Below are 26,142 nucleotides of genomic sequence, written 5' to 3' on the forward strand. Positions count from 1 at the left end.
GAAGGTCATCGCAGTTGTATTTAACGCAATTTATGCATGCAGTTGCGAAAATAAAGCCTGAAAAAAATTCAGGCCGTAGACGTGGATCACGCACAAGAGTTGAGTGGAATGGGGAAAGGATATACCGACATAGCTTTCTTCTGTGTTTTCTGAATAAATACCATCAAATAGTTCGTCACGATGTTTACTTGCCTCTTTGATTGAAAAAGAAATCTAGTCTACAAGCCATGGAACTTTTAATCAGAACTTCGGCTACTTACATGAGCAGCACGTTTTGATCAAGGAAACTAGCTTTCTTGAAAGTAAACATATATATTTCATTAGAAATCTTTCAGTGGCCTTTTTTTCACGTTGCTTTTGTAGCTTTTGTCTTGTATCAAAGCGCTTTACTATTGAATTTCGCCATGTGTTAAACCGATTGTTGCTTGCGTGAAGGCCATTTGCACGATATTGGTAACCACTTTTTTGTAAAGGGGAACACTCTCCCTTCGCCCTAAAAAGAGACCGGGTTGGCTACGCAGGCTATTTTAGCTTTGAGTTCGATAAGGAATTAAAATCATTGTTAAAGAACCGTAGCGTCGTTAAAGGACGCGATTTTATCTCACTTGTGAATAATGACTGTAAGTTTTGTCAGTGATCTCACATCTCACTTACCTCTTAAATAACGCTTAATAGACGAAACTTTTAAAGGTTTCTTTTAAGCTCAAAATTGACTGACAGAATGTTCATGGCTTTCAAAGCGTTAGATTATCAATGCGCGATATGTAACCGTGCATAGAAGCTCGATTATCGTACTTTAATTTCCATTTTCAAAATTGTGTCTTTGTCTTGGAGGCGCTATTAAAGGCACCACTTAAGAGCGGTAAATGTGCCATTTAAGCGCGAAATACTGAAGAAACCCGTTAAAGCCACTACACCTGTAGCACAATACACAGGATTGTGACTTCTTATTAGAGCATAATTAAGTACTCCATACACGCTCAAAGAACGATTGCGAAGTATTAATTGCGTATGTAGGGCGATGCGTTTTTGAGGATAAGAAATACAAGGCAAGAAGTCTAAGTTCTAAGGGTGGAGAGAGGGATTCGGCGAAATTAGGAGAGTTGACTGGTAGGAGATTTGACAAGTTGCATTAATCCCCTCCTTATGGTCAGATAATAAGAATAATACTAAGCTTTATTTTTATAGCGCCATTTCCAGCAATACCCAATGGCGCTTTACAAGAAATGTTTAAACATTACAAATATTGCTCATAAATTACATTAAATTGAAACGAAATAAAACGAATTAAAAATAGTAAAACTAACTGATAAAAAAAACTTTCAATCAAACCGGCTAAAACATAAAAGGACTAATTTATTGGAAAAGCTTTCCTAAACAGATAAGTCTTAAAGTTTTTCCTAAAACTCTCACAAGATCTAATTTCTAGTGGCATATCATTCCACAACTGTGGAGAGGCTACTAAAAAAGAACGGAAACCACAGTTGCGCAGATTGTATCGGACATCAAGCAGACGCCGAGGAATATACCTCGTAACTAGGTCGGACAAATATGAAGGGGCTAAGCCATTTAAACCTTTAAAGGTCATTAAAAGAATCTTAAAAGTTATACGCTCTTCTATAGGAAACTAATGCATTTCCTGTAATACTGGTGAGAAATGTTCATGTTTAGGTGTAGGCGAAAGGATTCTGGCCGCTACATTTTGAACATGCTGAAGTATCTTGATAGTTTGTTTCGGTAGTCCATACAGAAGTGAAATACAGAAGTCCAATCTGGAAGTAATGAAAGCATGCCACCGTATGGCGATTGATATATTTCTTTATGCGGCTAAGGTGGCTAACAGGCCTGCCTTGCATACGGCTGACTGTAACAAGATATTTCATCGACATGAATGTATCACACAGAACACCAATGTTTACGCGATTGTGTACGCGATTTAGTGCATCACACACTACATCGACTGAGGGGCCTATCTAGAATAGTGTTTTGTCGTCTGCATACATGTCTATTTCTCCTTCCTTAATCTGATCAGGCAAGTCGTTAAAAGGAGAAAAGTCTTGGACCCAGGAGGGATCCTTGTGGGATGCCACATTTCACAGCATTAAGTTGTGATTTACATCTATTGACAACAGCAAACTGTTTCCAGTCTTTAAGTGTTACTGTCAGAGAAAACCGGGCAGGTGTTTGAAATCACCTTTTAACCATATAAAAGCCACCTGAAAAGATTATCAACGGTGGTATTTTTAGAAGTTGGTGGGTTTTTTATGTTTAAGATAAAAATTTTCTTGAAATCAGGGCCTTCCACGGGCATGAAATATCTTGATAGCCTATTAAAACTTTACTAAAATACGACAAACTTAAAAATGGTGTCCCTCAGTAACTCGGCATTACTGACTTGAAAAGTTCCACCAAAATAGCGTGAAGCAAAACGTTTCCCGCCAAATTTTCAGCAACGAATTTTTTTTCCATCAACTTCTCTCCGCATTGAGCTCACATCCTCAGCAAGGCCTTCAAGAAGGAGATTAGGTTTAGTCTCTTTCACTTTTTAGTGGTGATTAGATTTTAATTTTGACAAAGTAGATGCCTTTAATTCAATAAAATCAGATTTCAACTGATGATATGGAATTGGCCCAACTTTCCCGCAAAATATTTTTTTGTGTCACGCTACATCGAACCCCTGTGGATATATTCGACGTTACTTTTGCTGAACAGTGCAATTAGTAAAATTATAAGAAAAGATGCAAAATTTTTGTTTAATTACTGATGTCTACCGAAAAAACTGTTGTTTACATAACAGTGTGTTTTCACCTGCATGTAGGATTGATTTAATTTGTCACATAAGCCTTTCCGACGAAAAAGTGTCTGCTTTGCTGGATATTGGTCAGCTTAAATCTCTAATCATGAATTGTTCGTTTTCAACGGAAGAATCTTCGTGTTCTGAGAGTGGAGTTGGATCTGCTATTCTTCCACTGTTGGCGTGCAAACGAGATATGACCTCGCACCTCGTAAGTCTTGGAATTAGTGGAAAGCGTGGTCGAGGAGAGGCAGAAGTCAGTGAATCGGGGGCAGGTGAGTGAAGACTTCCCTTTATACATTTAGTTAATTCTCGCGTACTCACGTGCTGTTTAGGTTATGGGACGTCTGATACGTGCGTTTCATTGCACTGTTCATTCATGTGCAAGTAATTTAGGTTTTAGAGGCATGTAATATTGACCCAAAGTAAACAGCATAAAACCATGGAATAGCGATTCCCTAATATTATACGAGTTACAAAATGGAATGGAATAAGAACTGCCGCTGGAATAAGGCGAAGTTGAAAACGTTCACGCTTATCAAAAACCAATCTTATTTTAGAGTTGCTGTTTGCGCGCGTGCCATGTGGAGTCTGCGAATTATGCCTCATATAAAATTGGACTGGTGAGAGTATCATCAGTTATATGTAAAACTCTTCACACAAACTTTTCAGTAAACATGTATTACGTTAATATAAAGATTAAAACAAAAAATGCTGTTGGCATAGCAAAAAGAATTGTGATCTTCTTGCATTGTTCATTTCCAGTAAAGTGTCTGGGAGGGAGGTATATGGGTGTGGCACTTTGTAATGGTTGGGCTGCGATTCTAATTGTTTTCTGTTGTTGTTTACTCTTGATAGCAATCCGCACAAGGCTGGAACACGATAAAAAGCGCGGGAAAGGTGATTTTGATGTACATTTGGATGAAGGCATGGAACAGGTCAGCTTAATAGCACTGTATATAGTCCAGTCCTGAACAAAGGCGAGGGTTGACTCACTAATTACTTAAGTTTACTAGATGAAGTTTACATAATATAGTTGGAACTGTCGATGAAATAAAAATTGGGAAAAATGTGATATTTGCAATAATAAAACACGTGAACGAAGGGATTTGAACCCAAGGGGGATAGCCAAGTCCATGTTCGTATAACGTTTGTTTTGACCAGAAATTCTCGTGAAAAATTTGACATTACGGGATTCGAACTCACGATGACCCAATCTTGAAGGTGCGATGTTCTTACCAACTGAAGCAACTGAAACATTTTCTTTTATAATGGGCTGCATATTTTATGCTATAGCTTACATTGTTTATTTTCTGAGGAATAATAGGCCATATCCGAGTTCCCTCGGGTCTCTGTATCAAAACGAAGTTAAGTGCTCAGCCTTTGATATGGAAATGATTTTTCATTCTCATGTAAGTAAAACTCATTTTCACAAGAAAAGTTGTGCACTTGGCCTCATTTTGAAATTGAGGGTTTTTGGAACTCGGTGGTGGCCTATTCAAGTGGCGTTTATGTGGTAAGGACTAGATTGTGAAGAACATGAGTTCCTTTACATGAGTTAAGATGTGCAAAATAAATAACGTTACAGCTTGGGACTAAGCCTCGAAGTGGGATAAAAAGGCAAAAAACGAGGTGAAACAGGGCGCCACCCTTTCCCCTTCCCAGACTACAGCTAGGCTCGCTTCACTCGCCGATTTATTTTCGCCCTTGCTGATCTGATATATTTTTCGCCTTTTTCCCACTGCGGAGCTTGATCCCAGGCTACTGAAGTTAGGATTCATTAATCCACTGCCTAGTTAGATGTCATCAAATAGTTTGCTGTGATCTAAGAACTGTTCAATAATGAAACTTCAGAATAGGAGAAGTGCTTACAGTGTAACTACATATAAACGCAGTATAATAAAGGCGGAGATTGCCAATTCGTGTCAATGAATTCAACTATTGGACCAATGCTTGGCTGGTAATCGTTATTTATTATCTACCTATTTTTTTACAGGAAACTGGTGTGCAGTCTTCTTCAGGGCAAAGCTTTGTGACAACTCCAGGAGAAAATGAGGAGGTAGAATTAATGGAATGTGAAGCTACCATGAGTGAAGATGATGAGTGAAGATGTAGACAGGACTGGTATTTTCAGAGTCAAAATGTGATATTAACTAGACCGCAGAAAGCATTTTAAGTCTTGTTTTGTTTTGTTTGCATGCAGTTTGCTTCCAATCTGAAAAAATCCCTATTCCATTTGTTGTTACTGCGGTGTATTCTAAGATAGTATCAATGACTTATAAGAGGTACCGTCGAGAATGAAGTATGCGAAAAACCTTTTATAAAGCACGTGGCCTTGGAAAGTCAAACTAAAGATATTGCGTGCTCTCACTTGCAACAATAGGAACTACCTTTTCTTACATCTTTGATGTGTCAGCTATTATTAACAACAATGTCAGTTTCACTGCCAGGATAGTCCGCAGTGAGATCTTAGCTGATCTTTGTTACGCTTTTACAATGGACACTGACTGGTTTTCTTCTTCGGAAAAAGAGAAAAACAAAATTTAACGATAGTTAATTGTAAGTGAGAAAGGTCTATGTTTAACAGAGCTTGAAGTCTTATATTTGGGTTACATATATTATGGGCCAAAAGCAAGTCTAATCACCGAGTTAGCCATTCAGCGCACGCGAAAAGCACTCTTCACTTGTGTGGTACACAATGTCATGTATACTCCGCGTCGTCGCTGGAAGGGTTTCAGTGAATTAGCTACCACCACAAAGAAGCCCGTTCGCATTCTGAACTTGAAACTTTTTTATATTCTCATGCAAATCTGAAATTCATTTACACAAGAAAGGTTTCGCACTTAGCCTTTTTTTGAAAGTGAGAGTTTTTGTAACTCAGAAATGACCTATTGCTGAGAAAGAGGAGAACGTTGGACAGCAACGCACAAAGAACACCGCGACAAGAACCTGCGCCTGCGTTTTGTTGTTCTGCTTCATCTTGCTCGTGTTTTTGACCATTTTGTTGTTTTGAAATTGATTTTTGGATAACCAGGCAAAGATCACTGGAGTATTTAGTCTATTAGATTCCGGAACGGTAAGTTGATAATAACTTGTGTAATTTTGGCTGATTAAATTTGAGCGGCAGGTATTTTCTTTCATCAAAACAAAGTTTTTGACTGCCATTCAACATGACTGAAGCTAAGACATAGTTTTTCGAGTTTAAAGTAATTATTTGCATGATCGTGTATTGAAGCTTTAATTTTCAGTTCTTCAATTTCTCAGTCTTAATGTCTTTAAACTTCGCTTTGTAGTTTTATTTACCAGAGAGCTCGTGTACATGTTTTGAAATGAAGCGTCCTTGTTTCGGTTACTTCTTTAATAAGTATTGCTGTTCTCTTGTCAGTTATCGCCCTCTTCCAAATTAATTAATGCCAAACCAGTAGCAGGCAAGAAAGCCAATAAAAAAAAATGGTCTGGTCGAGCGCCAGCGACCTACAAAACTTCAAACATCATTTTCAGCGATGGTGCAACCAGAAAACCCCTTGGTGCAAAAGCCTGAAACTCTAAAACTGAATGAATTTTTAAAAGAAACAGTTTTTTTCTGTATCTTTTGTTCGCGCGACTGGAATTTTATGTTTTCGCAATTGGTTAAAATACTCAACCGGAAATACGAAAAGTGACCGGATGTTGAATTTTTCGCTTATCACAGTCGAATTCTTGCATTGACCAAGATGGCCTGGAAAGACGCTGTACAGGGACACAAGGAAGTCAAACGGCAGATGAAAGATCGCAGGGCATCGCTATTTTTGCGATTCTCGTGAAGTTTTTAACCTAGAGATGTTAAAAATGATTTGCGACGATCTTGTAATGGGAGGCCCTGCAGAAATTCTAAAGGTATGGTTGTATTTTCGCGTTTGATACGCCGTGGGAGCTAAAATTGTTCGATGAAGATATCGCCAAGTGCTTAAGCTTCAGTGAAGCTTACATGTACTATATACAGTGATGCCGCTTTCTCACCGATTTCTTATACATACGGTATGCTTTTTCCTCCTGAATTTGCAAGGTAATCCATTTATGATTATCTCTTTGTCATTTTTCAAATTAACCGTATGTGCTCATCGTTATAATCACCGAAGAATATCGAAGTGAAGTCGTCTCAGCACGGCAGGATTAGCGCTTGACTGCAGAGCGGGAGGTGGCGGGTTCGATTTCCGGGGCCAGTTCAATACTCAGGGTCTTAAAATAACTGAGAAATGATTAAGGCACTCCCTTTGCAGTGCAAGCGGCTAGACCTTCGCGTGGCTCGGATGACCACGTAAAATGGCGGTCCCGTTTCCAGTTGGGGACGTAAAAATAGTGTCCTAAATTAGTACTTTCGTGCAAAATACCTTGAATTGAGACTCAAATAAAGTTGGTTTTTTTTTCAGGTGATTGCTCAGTTGATTGTTGGATGGAAATGTGCGATGTGTTCGCCAGCAAAGTGATTCAGGTACATACAGCTGTACTATAAGGAATCCAAATGTGAATGTTAGGTTTCTTAAAGTTTTCTCCTCTCTCTCTGCTGCTGTGGTAGTATTTTTCATTTATAAGAGAATCATTGTTACCACTGAAAACAATGCAATCAGCTAAAATGAATTGGCAGCTCTCTAAGGAAAAACTTTAGAGTCATTTTCAAGAGAAGTGCAAGAAAAAGATCATGGTGAATGGTTGGTCGGGCTTCTGTGTAAGCCTTTGCCTTTTTTCTGTTTTCTTTGTCATCTTCACCTTGCATAGTTTTGGAGAATTCCATAAACTTGACATTACGTCTCTGATGTGTTGTGTGACATCAGTTTTGCATTTTCACACACTGCTTTTATTCTGTTGCACTAGAGCCCAAATTATGACAGCAATATTTTGAAGTACACTGGATATATAAGTGCGTTGTGCACACATCATGGAATGTTATTAGATACTGTAGCTTCAGTTTCAGTTTCAGTTCATTTATATTTGCCAGAAAAATACAGTCATTCAATACATTGCCTCAAGGCTGCTGCCTAAGAAAATTTTTTGGTCCTAAAGAAGTTAGGAGCCCGAGCAACATTTCTAGGTGCCCGTTCAAAAAAAAAAAGTACATGTAACTTAATTAAACGTGCAACAACTGGTGCACTAAAGCATCACTGGAGCACTGGAGAATCAGCTAAGGAGAAATGCTTTCAATGTACATGTACATGTAGATTTAAAAAGAGATCTGGTAGCAGCACTTTGTAAATTGAAACATTTTGGACCGTGAAGTCTTATACCAAAAAGTCTTATATTTGTTCGGGCTGGAAATAATGCAGAAAGTATTACAATTTCTAGTAATATAGGAATGAACTTGATTTGCCATTAAAAACATTTCTTTTCAAGAATACATTGGGAAGCAGGTCAATTTCATAAAAGCGGGTAAACTTTCCAATTTGAAATGAGTACATTAAATTTTGTAAATATCAGGGAACGTCAATAATATTATTGGAAAATTGTTAAATATACATGTAGGATCAGTACTTGAGCATCAAAAGTTTAATGGCTGCTTGGAAATAGGCAACCACTACAGCAACGGCTTAAGAAGTAAATTTGCACTGTTTCAAAAGTCATCACCTTGTGCAATTTGCTAAATGTTGGCAAGCTTTTCTCTAGTTGAAATCTCAAGGACTGTACATGTATCTAAGTTCAGAGAAACAAAAAGAAAATTTTTGTCTTGTGTCGTCCATACAGACACAAAAATGTAAAACATGAAACAATACGCCGATTCAGGAAAAAACCGAAAGTTGCATGGAAGCGAGGCCTAAGGGCCCTCATACTCAAAATGGCGTCGTAACAACAAGATTCTTGTAAGCATAGTAAGACAAGTGCAGCAGCCATGTAACATAATCAGAGTGAAAATCGGCCTGATCTCACCTATATACGAAAGAAATTTTCATCAGATCCTGAATCAAGGAGAAGATGGGAAAGAGGACTATTGTTCTTCAGAGCATTTCGTACCAAACGATTACAGAATTACTCTCACCGGACATCGATTTTAATAGAAAGGTCGACTTAAAATCAGGAGGCATCTCCTACTGTTTCTGTTTGGTTTTCAGCCAAATCAAATGTTAAAGAAGAACAGGGACACATGGAAAAGTATCGCATGAGGAAATAAAAAGGTCAGAAAAATCGTCATTGAGCGATAAAGTACAAGCTCTTAATTTATAGGTCTTCCAGCGATCGAGCAATTTGCTGAAGCGAAACGTTTAGAATTAGAAATCCTTAAAAAATAACTTTCTAAAGTAAGAAAGTAGGAGTAAGTTTTCACGTTTGGTCTGGAACGCTTCTCGTAAATCCCAGATGATATTCACTTAGTCTACACTGGGTTCCCAGATTATGAAACTTTACTTTTCTTATACCGTTTTAGAAGTATTATAGAACCAAGCATTTCCCATCTAACTTATTATGGCAGTGTGAGAGATGCCACTCAAGTGAATACTGACGATGTTTTCCATTCATAAATACACCTGGAAAAAAAAAATTTCAAATTTTTACTTTTTAGGAATGGATATAAGGTATAATATCACACTCAATTAATAGTTAGTGTACAAACATTAAATCATTTGTTAGGTTGTGACATGATAGATTATAATAAGGGATTCTCCACATGTAGAATCAGAGTGAATAAAAGACCTGTGCTAACAATAACCCAAACCAACTTAGTTGATTTGCAAAAACTAACTTAACCTGAAGTTATACCGCAGGCCAAACTTAAGCCTGAGTTATGCTAATTTTGGTAAAATGTATTGGTCAAAAAAGTTCTAAAGGTGTCCTAATTTCCCTTTCCACATTGCCATAATAAAAGGTATCTGTTGCTGAAACAATTCCTTGTTGCTCCCTCGTGCTACAAAATCAAATCAATTTCTCACTACAACAAATAAAAATGCTTCCTGTTGAATTTGGTAGTAATAATCATAGGTGGCTCTTGTTAATGATGCCATCTCTGTTACCAATCCCTTTTCCTGCTATCTTTAGATTTTCATTTTCTCTACATTTTATATTTATGTTCTTCACTTCAACCAGCCCTAGGGGGTTCTCACAGCTTTAATCAGTTACAAGTCCATCAGCTGACACCCGTAAAAACCCGTGGCTTTTAGAAACGAAAAGTATACAAACAAGACTGGACTTTCAGTCCTGCATGGCCATCTTTTTTCATTTTTTCTTCATACTAAGAAAATTAAGTTCCTCATTTTCAATTCCATCTTTTACGGATGTTTTTTGCACACGTCACCCTTACTGTAACTTCAAACATCTTTAATAATTTTTGTAAGTTTTAATTAGCTTTATGTGGACAGGTCACTGTGACATTTGGATGCTGTTATTAAATCCATGATCAAACCACTTTTGGTTGTTAGACTGACATCTGGTATCAGATTCATTTTTTAAATTTCCTTTTCTTCATTGAATAGTTCTTTCTTGATTGCTGAATATCTGTAACATATCTGATCCATGCTAAAGGGCTGATCTAATGAAATGATTTATGTTCAAGCTCAGGTCAATTACAGTTCTGTATCTGTATTAATTGTTGACTGTGTTCAATTGGCTCAGTGAGACAAGATTGTATTTTTTTAGTCACATGAGATCTTGAAACTTGTTTGTGGTCGCATCAACCATTGTCTGTATTGTCAGTTGTGTTTGTTCAGTTGACTTGAGACACTGTTTTATTTGTTAAACATGAATTTGGTTGGAGAACAGGTACTATTGTATGGAGAAGAAACAGATGTGAGTAAAACCTTTCATTTGCATTTGTATCTAGCAGATCCTTTAGCAGCAATTTCAATTAGGAAATTCACATGTACTATATCAGAAGCATTAAAAGGGAACACCTTTGTTAACTCTGACAATGTCCACTTTGAGATTTTCAACAGCCTAGGGGTCTAACTTTCTTAATTTCAAAGGATGGGGATCACAAAAAGTAGACAACAAGCCCCTCCTGTTATGACCTGGTGTGTCTGCATGATGCCTTGGCGTGATAAACTTTAAGGCCGTGATTGGGTCATGTTCTACTGTTTGTCTACCTGGAATTCCCCATGTTCTTGGCTAAGAAGTGCAAGGAACGTCATTCTTGCATTTATTTTCATTTCATTGTTCACATGGGGCTGGTGTAAGTTTGGGTTTTCCTACTGGGTTAACAATCATACGTCCTTTATATTTTACACAATATTTTTTGTAGGAGGCCCAAAAAAAACAACGTTGTTATCAACAGGTTTAGATAGTTCATGATCAAGATCATGTACAACATTTCCGCAATGGCATACGTAGAGAGAGATTTTTTTTAGTTACTTTGCCCCATTCCTTTAAATAAGGTGATCTAAGGTATCGGTTTGAAGCTTGTCCTGTTGAGTGGTATCCAGCTGGCGTTTTTTAATTTCCTGGAGTTGGGCTAATTTCGCCTTGGTGAAGCCTTTGCCTGGGTCAGGATCATAAACTTGTCTCTATTTTCAGGCATAACATAATATTAAGGTTCTTGACTCTGTGGGCCAGGAAACAAATGAATTTATTGTATATTTCAGTCAGTTTATGAAGTTATAAAATCATTTCACCTTAAACTTTACTTTGGTAAAGGACTTTCTTGTTACCGCCTTGGTTTATTCTTCTACATTTTTACCAGAATTTTACTGTTTTACTGTACACCTGTAAATTTTTAAGCTCCCGTTCTTTCGTCGGGGGTCAATTTGACAACTTCAATATTTACTTACTTGATCTTGAAACTTTTTCGACAACCCATCTGTTTTTACCACCAGGCGTCGCAAAGGCCGAAGGGCCCTTAGGCCTCGCTTCCATGCAACTTCCGGTTTTTCCCTGAATCGGCGTATTTAGAAAGTTTTGTGTGGTAGTTGTATAGTGATAGTGATAAAATGTATGAAAAAGTGTGTTACATGTGCAAACTTGTTGTTTCGCTAATGTAAACCTACATTGTATTATTTTTTCACCATTCTAATGCTGTAGCTTGCATGGGTCCAGGGTCCTGTTTGCACTTGCCTTTTTGGGGATTTACAACCCTTATATTATTGTTGCCTTCATCAACATTCATGATGCTTTCAAACGTAATTACGGAGGTCATAGTTGTGTACAATAAAGCATTAAGAAGAAGAAGAAAAAGTAGAAATAGAAGATGCTTCTTTTCTTGAGCTTCATTACCATTCTCATGCTCTGATCTGAACTGCGATAAATTAAAGCACAAGAGAAGAATGGGTTGCTCCAACAACTTTACAACAGGCCAATTTCCTAGGTAGCTCTTTCAATGGAAATTTTTATTGAAAAACCAAGCTATGTACAGTGTATGAAGTTCAAAGCATGTAGAGAATCAGTATCATTGATTTGCCGATGAGTTTACATGTATCTCTTTGTCTTATGAATGTTTCGTTGACTGACAAATGATGTTTAATACCGGATTGCGAGAAGACCTCATGATGCTAGCTTAAGTTAATGTGATACATGTAAGTTGTGTGTACTGTCAGCATTTTATTATTTGCATTTGACAAAGGAATAATGTTGAGAACAAAGATTTTACATTGTACAGCAGTTCCCAATAACCGGCACCCTTGAAACGTTTTTTCTGTTGGTTGAAACTTGAGTCTTCATGGATGTCAATCAACTGTTTCCATCGTTTTTTGCCATTATCTGCTAGAGAAAGTTCTCTCAGTGTTTCACTCGAAGAGCAAAGACTTGCATTTGTTGTAAGATATCTAAAGCTCTTGATTCTCTTTGATAGCATGACAAATGATAAGAAGTTCTACAACTTGACAAATCCACATTCCATCAATATTCACTTTATGATAAAAAGGTCTCATTTCAAAAGACAATTATTTATTTTCTCTGCTGATACATATTTTTTGTTTCTTTATTCCTTGGCAGATTTCTCATGTGTTGTGTTTTTGCACAATCAAAAATTAATCTTAGCTACCTGAAAACCTTTGTATAGTAAAAGAAAGAGTGTTTCAGCTATTTCATTCAGCCATTGTCCATTTGGCTTCAACATTATAATCCTCCATCTCAGCGAAATTGGAAACCCCTTCATTATTCAAAAATGTTCTTGCCCAACCTTGTTCCCAGGGTTCTCTCCCACCCGTCCCGGCGAAGCAAGAGAGAAAGAGACACCCTGGTTACCTCTGGTCACATGTCTCCAGAACAAAATTAATTCTGAGGGAGGAGTCCTTTGTCTTTCAATTTTGTGTCTTGTTCACACAATGATCGCAAGGGTCCACAAGAGCAAGATGGTCCATTAGTATGAATTTTTTTAAAAAAAACATATGCAGCCCTCTTTGATTTCTTAAAATCCTCTAAAGCTAAGCATACCTAACCCTCAAGAAAAATAAAGATACATGTACTGTGAGTAGGAACAATAAACTGTTGGCAGTGGTGCAAGCCATAATTTTAACAAAGATGCTTACGGATTTACGGCCATTTGGTGGGTTTTACACGACGATGAAAAAAGCTGAAAGACACAGAGCTGTGGATAAAAATATACTCTCAATTGATGCATTTTGATCGACATGAATACCACTGCGCAAATTATTTTTGACTGCACAAGTGGTGAATCTGCAATTTCCTGTGCATGTTGATTAACGTGCACAGAACTCAAGTTTCAAGTGATAGAAAAAAACGTTTTGAGGGCGTGTGTTATTGGGAAGCGTGAGTGTAGTTACTACAGGTTTCTGTTATGTTTGTTTTGAGGCGAAAAATTGAACGAAGCTTGGACAGATGTGACAGTGAGTGAATACTTTGATCATAATTATTTTTCTTTCATTTGCTATTGATTATACATGCAGTAAAACACCCGCCAATAATAACCTACCAGTACTATTTTTTGAATTCTGGCAAAAAAAAAAAAAACCTTTGTACAACACTGGAGGTTCTTGTATTTTGGGGTACTTATTGGTACACTGTAATTTACCTGTACATAGGCTAAATAGGTTTTTAATTAGGCTCTTAATTTTTATGAAAGAGATAATAGATTGTTTACTACCTGGATAAACTTGAGTTTGGTCTTAAAAATACAATATTTATTCACAATTGTATTATTATAACGACTCTAAAGTTGTACGTGTAACAAAGCTGATTACCAAACATAATATACAGTTTAATGGTACAGTACAGTGTATGTTCTTGTTATACTAAATTTTACAATCTCAATGTTGCACTCCTTTAACCCACACATGAGAACCTGCTTGATCTTGCTAATTGGCTAAACAGGTTCCTGTATTTTGCGTATTAAAGTGGCAAATTTCTGCCAGGAGGTTCTTAATCCCGCACAGTTTCTTATTTGCAGGTGTTAAATTGCTGTATATTCGTAGAATTGCTCTAAACATGATGATAATTGTCTATGTTGTAATTGTACAGTTTCAGTTTAAACATTTTCTACAAAATACATCCTGAATCTACATGCATACTCATGTAAGGTCCTGCAAAAAATAATGTAACCTGTGAAACTCAATCAACATTTCGACCATGCCTTTACTAATATTTTTCTACCCAAGACTTTTGCAATCTCTTGAAGAAAACCCAGTTACCCTTCAGTACTAAAGCACTTATTCATGTAAACAAAATTTATTTAATCCTTAAATGAAGCCTGAGTTGACACAGTTTATGGGTTTAGTTTTGAAGAGTTTGAACTTTTGCTGGGCAACTAGGTTTTGATTGGGCTAAGTGCAGCATGGAATGTTTCTAAAAAATTTGCACTCCAGGCATAATGAATACGTTATAAACTGATTAGACTCGATGACAATTTGGAAAACCTGTCATTTCCTCTGTCATCTGAGATCAGGCTCAATTAATACTTTGTTTGTTATGCTTGGTAAATTTTGCACAAGCATACATGTAATGCCTTTCAAATACACCTGACAAGTTTCCTGTAAACAAATGAGCACAGTAACATATCTTTCCGAATAAAAATGCTGTTAATGTCGTAGTTCCTTTCGCTAGACTTTACAATAACTGTAATAAAATAAGACAACAAACAGATGGCGTAATGGGGGGAACACCGCTCCGCGATCGGCGTGGTGGACGACTTCCATAGCGTGACCATAAAGCCTTACTTATCTCCCCGGCGCTAATTTACACGCGCCGGATCGGACAAGTTCAGGTAGGTCCGAAAGAAACAAACTTAATACGGCCTAACACTCCACGGCACTACGAGCTGAAACCTCCGGCCAGCATCGTGCAACTTAATGGAACGGTGTAGGCAAATATTTTGTTCTGGGAACTTTATCTTATCAGCACTACGAGCCGACTCCGCCGGCACGTGCTGGAATACAATCAAATATAAAAGTTTGCGTTAAAATCAAAGCTTGGGGAAGTCGCCGTGAGACTTAAACCGCCACTGATACGTGCGGAGCATGTATCCCCCCAAGCCTGGAAAAAGTTAGAGATATGGCACACCGGCCATTCTCGGAGCGGCGGACAATAACACAGTCCGAGGCGTACGTATATAAAGTTGGTAGCAGTCTGAGGACCATCTGCCTAAAACCTTAATTAACCAGTCTGGCAAACCCGCAGCAGCTGCCGTGGAGGCAGCACCAATACGAAAACTGTGCCCTTTGAGAGAGTTATAAGGTAGACCGACTTGACGTGCGGCGTCCTTGAGAAGGTTAACGACGGCGGATCTGGTAAGTAGACGCCCAGATCGGAAAGAAAAAAGTGGTCCACGCGGGCGAGCGGTGAGAAAGTAATCACGCATAGCGGTCACCGCGCAAACCGGTGAGGTGGAGCATGCAATAACAAGCGTATGCCCTTGGCGAAAGGCGTCAGTCTTAGAAGCCTTAAGAAAAATAGACATCCGCTGCGGGGAAGCCAGACTGGGATGGAAGGACACACAGTCGGTGGACAGGTCAACCTGGGGGCGAAATCTCGAAATCCCCTGATAGGTAAACTCGCTACAGCGGAGAAACGCGGAAAAGGCGAGAGTGAAGGCTGCCCAGACCATAGAAAAGTCGTGATCCCCCAACCAGGAGTGCAAAATTGGCTTAATGGTTTGCAAACCCCCCGGAGTGACGGGTTGACGAAGAATGCGTGACTGACCTTGGTAGCGTAAAATACCCCGGAGGATCTTTTTCAAAAGTAATTTTCCCGAAAGGGGGTCTCTATGCCCACAGGAAATGTGTAAATTGCGAACAGCTGCTAAGTATAACTTAATAGTACTATGTTTCACAGTCCTAGCCAGATATGAGGCAAAATAAATCAATGTTCCTTCCGAAGCTGGGAGAATATCACCCTCCTGCGACATAAGCCTGTTTGAAAGGCAAAACTGAATGAAGCGCTTTTCACCTGACCCATACGTACGGTTGGTAGCCCACGCCAGTCCCCACTTTGCGTACGTCTGCACCTCTTCTGTTAAAGGGTCATTAGAGAAGGCGGGATGGTACAGGGGGTTTTTTGTGCCTTGGGAGCCGACGCCCGGAAACGTTCGTCCTGAAAGCGGGAGAGGGCATCAGCGATGTCGTTATTTACCCCAGGGACGTGGCGAGCCCTGACAAAGAAGTTGTGTTTCATAGAAAGGAGAACAAGGAACCTAAGGAGGTCCATTATCCGAGGGGCCTTTGAATGGCCCGAGTTGATGATGGCGACTACTGATTCGTTATCGCACCAAAATTGAATTCGTTTCCCAGAAAAATGCGGGAACCAGAGTGCGCATGCCACTACTATAGGAAAAAGTTCCTGCCATTCAATGCTGATACCCTTGGTGGGGCTTAAGTGCATATGAGGGAGCCATTTCCCCTGGAACCATTGACCATTAAAATAACCCCCAAACCCGACCGAACTGGCCGCGTCCGTGTATAGCTCCAAGTCTGGGGAGGTGGAGACGGTAGAGTCTAAGAAGAAGGAACGCCCGTTCCAACCCGAGAGAAATGCCTTCCACATGGTAAGGTCCTTAAAAAATTCCTTGTTGAGTCGTATATGGTGAAAACGGCTGGGAACCCCCCGGGTAAGGTTAATCATTCGCTGCAAAAAAGTTCTCCCCGGAACGACCGCCTTACACGCGAATTGAAGGGTGCCAATAAGGGACTGGAGTTCAACCAAGCGAACTGAACGGCGTTTCGTAAAGGACGTGAGCAAATCCCGGGTGCGCTGTAGCTTATCGTCAGGAAGGCGTGCCTCCATGCGTGTAGAATCTAATTCTATGCCCATAAATTCTAGTACTTGGGAGGGGCCCAGGGTTTTGGACGCGACCACCGGGGCATGAACCGACATAAAAAAGCGAAGCAAGGTACTAAAGGAGGACAGACATTTTAAACGTGTAGGTTCGGCAATAAAGAAGTCGTCCAGGATATGGATTACGTGTTTTAACCCATAATTATGCTTCAAAACCCATTCCAGGGCATCCGATAATTGATTAAAGAGAAACGGGGCAGAGCGAAGCCCGAAGGGGAGGTAAAGATCGACGTAATATTGATTGTTCCAGTGAATCCCCAAGAGATCCCAGTCGTCGGGGTGGATGGGAATTAGCCTGAAGGCTGATTTGAGGTCGGTTTTGGCCATGAACGACCCTGGTCCCAGGGATTTAAGAATGCGAATAGCATCGTCCACCCGAACGTACTGAAGGGTGTAGGGATCCTTGGGTATATGGTCATTAACACTATCGCCCTCAGGATAGGATAAGTGGTAAATAGTCCGCCACTCGTTAGAATGTTTCTTAGGTATTACCCCCACCGGGTGACATTGGAGATTAGGAAGTGGGGGAGACTGAAAGGGGCCTGCTACGCGACCCAGTGCGATCTCCTTGGTCAGATTGGATGAGACTACGTCTGGGTGCTGAGCAGCCGATTGTAAATTACGGGATACCCGGGGTTGACGGGGACCTGTATAACCGACCGGTGTGCCATAACGGAGGGAATGAATTAAGTTAGCTACAAAATGACTATCCGGGTGACCAGAAAGTTCCTTTGATAAAACATCAATGTTAATGGGGGTAGAAACCGGTGGCGCAATGTTCCTCGCTTGGAGCTTCACTTTATCGCTTGCTGCGATCGCTCGTGTTACTGGATCCGTTTGAGCGGCGGTTGGCCTTGGAGAAACTGCTAGGACAGGCGACGATGGAATGGTCTGCGGATCGGCAACGGCGGCAGACGTGGGGGAAAGGGCAGGGACGCGAGTGGCATCCGGATGATCTGTTGAAACGGAAGCAGACGGGGCCGTTCTTGGAGGACTGGCGGAAAGGATCGGCGTTGGGGCAGGAACTTTGGCTATGGTGGGGGCTAGAACACACAAGGCAGTGAGGCTTAGCCAGGCCAGAGAAGGTTACCGTCCAAAGTTCGATATCCACCTGGTCCCAGCTAATGCGTAAGTCATTCGCGGCTTGGCGGCGAAAATGTTCGTCGTAGGCCAGAAAAGCGGTACCCTGGAATTTGGAGGCCGCCCTACTAATGATTTGCTGGTATTTGAACAGTTCAAGGGATCGCCGTGGATGAGAGCCGACAATGACCAACGCATACGCGGTGAAGGCGTCTAACCACTTATGAAAACTGTCAATAACAGGTTTCCGTTTGCGGACCATGGTTACTGGGGAGGAGCCTGGGATTGAATCATCGACCCGAAGTTGGATGTCAGGGGCCTGGGGCCGAGCTAGCGAGTCGGGGAGCAACAAAGAAAAATCGATGTACTCACCCCGGAGAATTTTGTCTTGTAAATTCTGCTCCAGCGGACGGTTAAGACCCACAGGGGCAGCTGATCCTGGCCTGCGATGTAGAGTGTTGAAAGTGCCAGGCTGTTGATCGTGCCCTAGAGACCAGGGGAATGACTGCAACGCTTGATCGAGCGAGGACCTGACGGTGTCCTGTATGGCGGCTAGTTGAGCGGCGGTAAAGGGGCCGGCTTGGACAGGATCGGGCGAGTCGTCCGAGGAAAATTCCTCCATGATTTCGTCGAGGTCGCCACCAGACGCAATGCTCGAAGAGTCATCACCAGGGTTCTCCAACTCCGCTTGTTCGGTTGAGGATTCTGCGGGAGCGGCGGTTAAGGTGGCCCTAACCGGCCGACTTTTCGGTGCCAAACGTTTCGTCCGGGCGCGTCCGGCTTGCGAATTTGAGGTCGGGCGGGGCTGTTTCGTCCCCGTTGCCAAGTTAAGACGTGAGATGAGGGTTGCTTTGCCTCCCGTAATCGGAAGGTTGAGTGCTTGAAGGCGAAGGCGTAGAACTTCGGTCGAAAGCGAAGCCAAATCGTTTTGTTTTCGAGGGCGGCCATTGGAAACTTGCTTACGCGGACGAGCCATTGACAAGCACGAGAATTACAAAACTTTAGGACGGTTGAAGTAACCAACTTCGCAATACAGCTCGGAATGAGGCACAGGACTTTTACTAGGCCTTTTATAGTCCGAGTGCTATCACAAGGTAAGCCAATGAAAAATACTGTACTACAGAACAGAACGTGCACCTAAAGTGCTCCACGAGATATGCATGAGGAAAATTATTTTTACTAGCCATACAAAACGAGCGATACATCAGAAACTAGCCTCAACTGCAACAAAAAACAAGGATTGCTATTGTATCAGTAGTTTCCCAGCTATAGCCGTGATTTTACGTACTACCCAGTAGTTTTACCTACCACGAGTAAACTTCTACGAGATTTGATAAGGGCTATAGCATAACACTGCGTTACATGTTGTTGAGTGAGGGCGTCACGCTCCATTAACTGCGTTTTACAATTGAGTTGTAAAACTTTCATAATTCATCTGGAGAATCCTTTTTCCAAAAAAAAGATTATTTTAGAGGTATCTGTTGAGTTGAGCTGGAATTTAAAACAGAATCTTGTCAATTGTTTTTCATTTTTTTCATCTTTGTTGTTCCTTTGACCATTGATTTGAAATTACATGCACTTTTAGTATACATGTACATGTACTAGCACCTTGTTTTTATCACAGTTTCTGTTTATCTTAAACATTTTTGGACAGCATCCATACAGGGTGTATATGCTGCACCAAGGAAATCTTGTGTACTGCGGTGGAACCCCACCTTATACGGCCACCTCGTTAATACGGTCGACTCATGGCCATACATTTTCTTATAAAAAAAACCGTGGTTAATGCGGTCGCCTGTTAATACGGCTAACAGCCAGGGCCGGGTTGTTCAAAGCTGCGTTAAGATAACCCAGGGTTAGTGCGAAATTTGAACTCAGATATGAGAGCTTAGAAAGCAAATTCAGTTTAATTCTCTTTGCCTACAAGACAGTGATGATTGGATACTCTAAAAAGAATAGAGAAAATTATCCGAGAGAGTGCTTTTAATAAAAAGATAAAGAATCCTGGGTTAACACTAACCGGCGTTCGAATAACAACTGGACCCAGGTCTTTAAAATCGCAAACAGTAGAATCTTTTATAATTTCATCCCATTTATACAGTCACTCATTTGAAATTTAGAAATTCAAAATTCCTGTGACATGTCAATTTCATTGACCTGCATGTAGTTTAGTAAGCAGAGCCTGTTCTTGTTTTGTTTTTAGACTAAAATGCATTTGTGACGGTTAATGGCTGATTTTTAAAAGCGTTCTATGTTCTGAAGGAAAATTCCAAGTACTTTTTACAGTTTCTACATTCCGGTTGTTCATTAAAGAGAACAGTTGTCACTCAAGAAGTGTGAATGCATTGTATGGTGTATTTGTCACAACGGCCTCAAGTCAGGAAATTTGACCCTGCCTCGGTAATAATTATGGTCACCCCGTTAATACGGCCTGTTTTTCTTTGACCCATTGGTGACCGTATAAACGGGGTTCTACTGTATATAAATAGCACAAAAATTTATACAAAAACATGTAATGCTCACATTGATAGTGAATGAATCAGTGTTTAAGCTTTAACATTTGTACAGGTGTAAACACAACTTTTTTGTCAAAAAATAAGTAAATCTTTTTCTATTTCATTTCACTTATCAAGATGAATAAATTACTGTAGTTATGCTCCACACTGTTTTCCTTGCATTTCGATCCTTTCATGGTACTGATGAGGAAAATTTATTTAACATTAAAGACCCTTTTCTCTTAGTAATCATGTTTTGTTATTCTTAGAACCTTTATGTGTGATTGACCTGAGTGATGTGTTAACCCTTTAAGCCCTAACAGTGATCAGCATCAAATTTCTTGTAATATCAATTATTTTATCATGCAGATTACTTTTTTAATTATTATCTGCCATTCAGCAGCTGTAACCCACCAATGTTTTTGTTTTTATAACATAAAAATAAAAAAAGGTAAAGTGCATGCCCTGATTTGTTTACTTTTGGTTATTTGCTCATGAGTACAGTGCAAGCTGGAGAAGCTGGCGGGCACTTAATACATGTACAAAATTAATGATTGGTTGGTTTATATTATGCCATAGTTTCTCATGGTAAGGTTAAAAATGCACAGTCAGAAAACACAGATAGAAAGAAAAAAATTAAAAGTTTCTTGTGTTGTTGACATGGAAGGCAAAAAAAATCAAGTAACTACAAAATAATTTATTATCAATTTTTGCCTCGAAGAAGTTAATCGTTTTCTTTGTTTTCTTCACAGCAGAGAGCATGTCCAGTTGTGAAACAACCAAGATAATTATCTGTAACAAAGTTTTTAAGGGATTTAAGGTACCTGATACAGTGATGATTTGAGCTTTACAGTCAAAGAATGTCTTGAAATTGGTTGTTAGAAATCTATAATACAATTTAAGAGTCAGAGTGTTCATGCTGACTTGAAATACTAGACCAAAAATTAAAACAGGTAAACAAAATATTCAATAAAATATTGCTGATAGAGAGGAGGCTGGTCATTCTGTAGATATCATGTACCACTACAGCATACAGTGTAATCATGAGTTAACATGTGTACACCTGTACAGGCTGTATTATTGTAGTGCATGGTGTAAATTAAACATAAAAGTTGCTGCTGCAACATTGTAGTAATGAATATTTCTGTGCAAATGCTTAAAGAAACCTTGCCTAATGTTCTCAGTGTTTTTTCTATTGTTTATTTACAAATACCCTAATTGATATAGTGGAATGTTTGTCGGTTCAAAAATTAGCCTTGGGTGCATGTTTGACCCATAATGGCTTGGAAAAATGCAACCAAATTCTAAGAAAGGTAATGGCTCCACTTCATGTATATGTATGTAACAACAAAGGAATATTAACTGTATTAGAGTATTTTTATTCTTCTATGGTTTTTGTAAATGTTGGGGGCAGGGGGTAAAGGTTAGTGTTTCAGTCAGCCACGTTGAGTTTTTTTCCTTTATGTGCAGTAGAAAGGGTAAGCTGATCCTTTGACAAAGGACAACAACATCAACAACTACTAAACTTTATTAGGGATGGAGCATTTGAATTTTAAGTGATGGAGAGGGGCCATTTTCAGGCTGCATAGCTGGCAGGATTGAAAGTGTGCACAAAGTTTTGGTAGAGGAGCTGTAAAGCCATGTGGAGAATAAGGAGGAGACGCTCACTTCTTGTGGCTAATTGCCACAAAAAACTCTTACGCACAAAAACAATCTAGCCAGTTACGCGGGTTGGAGATTTTCAGTCTGCAGAACTTTTTCTTCGCCACCCACGACATGCCTGTGAATGATTTTTATTTTTCAGGTGAAATCCCATGAACTATCCTTTTTAAATGCAGTTGCATACACACCATTCCCTACATTTCATCAGAAAACTGAAAATGGTCAAAATTACAGCTCACATACAACTGTACTATAAAATACCTTTTTTATGTGGCAATGCTTGTACTTGTGACTTTTTTCTTTTTCCTTTTTTTTTTTTTGGATAATTCACAGAGAGTTCTGTTTCAATATTAATTTTCAGTGTCTGATATAATTAAGGTGGCTACCCATGTGTCATGGGAAGTGCTATGGATAAAAGGTCACTAAGACCCTCTTAGAACCTAAGTGGCTTGGGGCATGCCCCCTCCCTCCACCTCCCCCCCCCCCCCCCCCCCCAGAGAAAAGGAATGAAATCTACAATCCATGACATTGGGTCAATTGAAGGAATAACGTTCACATGTTGTGCTCGACCTCCTTTTCTCTGTTCCTTTCAATGTTGGCCTTGAACTTGGACATTTCCACCGAAAAATCATTACAAAACAACACTGGAAGAGGGAAAGGCAGGTACCAGAGCAGTGTAATCCAACTTGAGTGTCCTTGATTGTCAATCCTCTGAAGTACACTTTCCAACACAGACAAACTTTTAAGTAGGGAGTAGAGGTCCTGCGGTTTCGTGATCGGGGGTAAGACATGTTAACATTAATTTTGTTATACATTTCTAGCTAGCTCCCTCTTAATACAATTGCTTTTTTATCATCAAATGTAGACAATATGGGCAAAGGGGGAAAGTTTTAAAAGACAAAGGTCTTTTTCTTGTGGTCCAGTCGGATTATCACCTCCAAGTTGGGTTGACTGAATCAATTTCTTGGTTTTGCTGAATGATGACTCTTTATAGTTTCTTTAAATAGAATGGCAAGTCTCCATCTTCTCCTGTGATGGGATTTTTTTTGTGCTGATGACAAGGCAGATTTTGTATTTTACTCAAACTTTTACTGGAATTTTTTTATGCTTTTGAACCCAGCATTACAAGTTATAATGCCAAACAGCTGGAAAAAGTTGTCTTTTTACCTGCATATTTATATAAGGAAAGGGTAAGCAAGGCATTAAGTTTTGTTATTGGTTAGTTGTACACATTTTATGCACACTTTCTATCCAACAAGGCCTTTTAGACATGTGGTGCAAGTGACAGTACTCAGAGTGGAAACCCTACACAGAATGAGCTGTCAAAGTGAAATATCTTTGTTTTCTGTTTACAGCCACGTAAATACGGATTTCAAGATTACAGTGCCATTGAAGAGAAATGTCACACAAATTACAAGCACATACAGTTAAGAACAAGTTATTTATGCACAACTGAAACCACTGACCCAGTGCAATGGATTGAACAGCTCTTCAATGAAGATGTAAGTTAATCATTAAAAATTAAACTAATACATTGCCAGTGTGGCTTTTACGGACTGTATGTACATGTACACACTCAGTATTTACTACATAGATTTTGAAAAAATCTGATATTTCTGGTTGCTGCCACTTTGAAATGGAGGAGTACCTCTGAATAGTATACATGTACATGTAATTATTGAATATGTTTACAGCAACACACACTTCTAGACTACATCACTGTACAGCTGCAAGAGACCACTCACCATTAACCCACAAGGTTGTGCTGGTAGCAAGTGGTGGCCGATGGCATTGTATTTGTATGCAGACAATAATTATTTTTTGGACCGGACGTGTTTTAGGCTGGAAGGAGTGCCTACCTTATTTTCATAGATGATTTTTTTTTGTCTTTTCTAGGGAATCATTAAAAGCAACAGACGCCATCTAAAGCGGTTACTGATGCCCTGGTTTTTCCAGTAAAGGAGGGAATAAGAAAAAAGGGTGACAACTTGATGGAATGGTGTTGTACATAACAAAATTAATAGACTTCGAGGAATGTTTACAAACCAAATGAAGTAGCACAATTATACACTTAATTTAAATAACAATATTGCATTTGCAAATGTACATTGCTTATTTATAAGCAATAAATTTTCTACAACTTTTGACAGTACATGTAGTTTAATGTTGTACACTTCTAGAGTTAATGAAGCCGCATGACAAAATATTATTGAAAAACCACAAGGAGATCATAGTCCCCGTCTTTGTTTCGCTGTTTGATCTCTTACTTTTCATCTTTAATTTACTGGCTAACCTTCTGGCCTGTTCTGTCCAGATATTCATGGACAGCGGGAAAGTGTTGCATTTCAGATTTAGTATTTTGAGACTCTTCTTACCCATACTGGTTAATCACTACTTAGAGTTGTACTTTAAAACAGGTTCTGGTTATAGCTTGTGGCTCATCAGACATCTGGTATGGCAGATTTAAGCAATAGAAAAAGTTTTCCGCGGTGATACGCAGGTCTTGCACAACGAATTAAAAGGGTAATTCTGTATTTTTTGCACATGGTTTTTTCAACATATTACTAGTATGAGGCTTACCACAATATTATGTTCTCATGTTATTCATAATTAGTAAAAAAGGGCTCTTGAAATTAAATATCTGTCTTAACTGACATCTGTTCCTTGTTTGCAGCCGGGCAGGTTACCGTAAGGACTCCGTTTTATACGTGGTTGCTTGCGCGTAGTGTTAGTCTTGATCATAACCATAACCAACAAACAAGTAAACAAGTCAAACTTACAGCCCAAATAGCTCAGATAAATCCGCGAATATCCCGCGCCATTTTCGAACACAGCTTCTTCCAGAAGTTTTCAAAATGAAAGGGATAGTGGTTCTACTCAACCGATTTTCAAAATTAAAACGGAGTCTGTTCGAGAAAAGGTCCATCTTTCATTTGCCGCGCGTAGGCATTTTAAAAGCGGTGTAAATTTTCAGAAAATCTCTTTCGAAAATAGACTGCATACTAACAAAGGCCGTTTCTGCTGTATTTTCAAGTTCAAAGGGATAATATTTACGGCTGTTTTAGTCTCAAATTGCAGGTACGCCATTCTTCAAAAAGCGGCGCGTAGGTTTTTAGAATTTGGCTTTTGGAAAGCAGGAAAGAAAGTTTTATCAGCGCCACCGACCTTATTTTGAAATTTTCTTAGCCAACTGGCATTCAGATTCGGCGCTTCGCTGAATATGAATAAGTAATGGCGTCCTTACATTCTGCGCGATGGTTTGGAAGGGGTGTAAATAGGTCATTTCCGAGCTCCCTCGGGCTTCTGTATCAAAACGAGGGTAAGCGCTCAGCCGTAAGAAAGAAAATGATTTTTCATTCTCATGCAAATAAAACTCATTTTCACAAGAAAGGCTGTGCACTTGGCCTCATTTTGAAAGTGAGGATTTTTGTAACTCGGCCTATTACAAGTCACACTTTTGTGTTAAAGTGCTTCTCACAAAAAGCTTTGACTTAGCGTCAACGTTGTGCGATAACACACGTAAAACTGCATATGACGATCTAGCTAAATACAGTTTCAAAATGAACGTTATGAACGGCATGTAAAATATGCCTTCAGTTTGATAATTGGGCGGCTTTCATAATCTCAAGAACACAAAGATTGTTGGCTACTAAAACGAATTAATATTGGAAAGTTTTCCTTGCCATAATGTCTGACTGTGTATGTCAAACTCAGTGGCAAAAAGCATCCATTAACAATTAAAAATAACACGTTCTGAGGTTAAAACTGTTACATTCATTGGCTTCTCGACCATGCATACGTATTAGTCTGCAATTCTGCACCTAGGTACCCTAGTAAGAAAAGACTCGCCAAAGTGCAAATTAACACTCCTTAAACCAATAAGAGACAAGCTTGTTTTCCCGAAGATTTTACGACCACTCACCTAAGGGTCGGCTG

The 26,142-nt window shown here is 39.4% G+C and overlaps 2 protein-coding genes across 4 annotated transcripts; one reads left to right on the forward strand and one right to left on the reverse strand.

Moving 5' to 3' along the window:
• The first annotated feature begins 6,541 nt into the window (after positions 1 to 6,541).
• Positions 6,542 to 24,860, forward strand: LOC140946190 (uncharacterized). 3 transcript variants are annotated; one of them, XM_073395283.1, is made up of 4 exons: positions 6,542 to 6,670; positions 7,204 to 7,265; positions 23,562 to 23,708; positions 24,103 to 24,860. In XM_073395283.1, exons 2-4 carry the CDS (start codon positions 7,227 to 7,229, stop codon positions 24,163 to 24,165), a joined length of 249 nt encoding a protein of 82 aa, XP_073251384.1. In that variant the 5' UTR covers positions 6,542 to 6,670; positions 7,204 to 7,226; the 3' UTR covers positions 24,166 to 24,860. The 3 variants fall into 3 exon arrangements, 2 of the variants coding, with proteins under 2 accessions (XP_073251384.1, XP_073251378.1); XM_073395277.1 differs by lacking the exons at positions 6,542 to 6,670; positions 7,204 to 7,265 and adding exons at positions 10,095 to 10,184; positions 21,297 to 21,364; XR_012166818.1 differs by lacking the exons at positions 6,542 to 6,670; positions 7,204 to 7,265 and adding an exon at positions 21,534 to 22,988.
• Positions 14,716 to 19,449, reverse strand: LOC140946148 (uncharacterized). Its single transcript, XM_073395234.1, has 2 exons — positions 18,422 to 19,449; positions 14,716 to 16,228 (listed from the first exon to the last, which is right to left on the reverse strand). The coding sequence occupies exons 1-2, from the start codon at positions 19,023 to 19,025 to the stop codon at positions 15,183 to 15,185; spliced, it is 1,650 nt and encodes a 549-aa protein (XP_073251335.1). The 5' UTR covers positions 19,026 to 19,449; the 3' UTR covers positions 14,716 to 15,182.
• Positions 24,861 to 26,142: the final 1,282 nt, after the last annotated feature.

The sequence above is a fragment of the Porites lutea genome, chromosome 1 (assembly GCF_958299795.1).
Source record: "Porites lutea chromosome 1, jaPorLute2.1, whole genome shotgun sequence".
In the NCBI taxonomy this organism is placed as follows: domain Eukaryota; kingdom Metazoa; phylum Cnidaria; class Anthozoa; order Scleractinia; family Poritidae; genus Porites; species Porites lutea.

Bases quoted from the DNA above. Each gene is read 5' to 3' on its own strand.
- LOC140946190 (XM_073395277.1), top strand. From the start codon at position 10,148: ATGATCAAACCACTTTTGGTTGTTAGACTGACATCTG. The intron at 10,185-21,296 runs GTATCAGATTCA...TTTTCTTCACAG, and splicing joins GGTTGTTAGACTGACATCTG to CAGAGAGCATGTCCAGTTGT. The intron at 23,709-24,102 runs GTAAGTTAATCA...TGTCTTTTCTAG, and splicing joins AACAGCTCTTCAATGAAGAT to GGAATCATTAAAAGCAACAG.
- LOC140946148 (XM_073395234.1), bottom strand. From the start codon at position 19,025: ATGGCTCGTCCGCGTAAGCAAGTTTCCAATGGCCGCCCTCGAAAACAA. The intron at 16,229-18,421 runs GTGAGTACATCG...TCCCGCTTTCAG, and splicing joins ACAAGACAAAATTCTCCGGG to GACGAACGTTTCCGGGCGTC.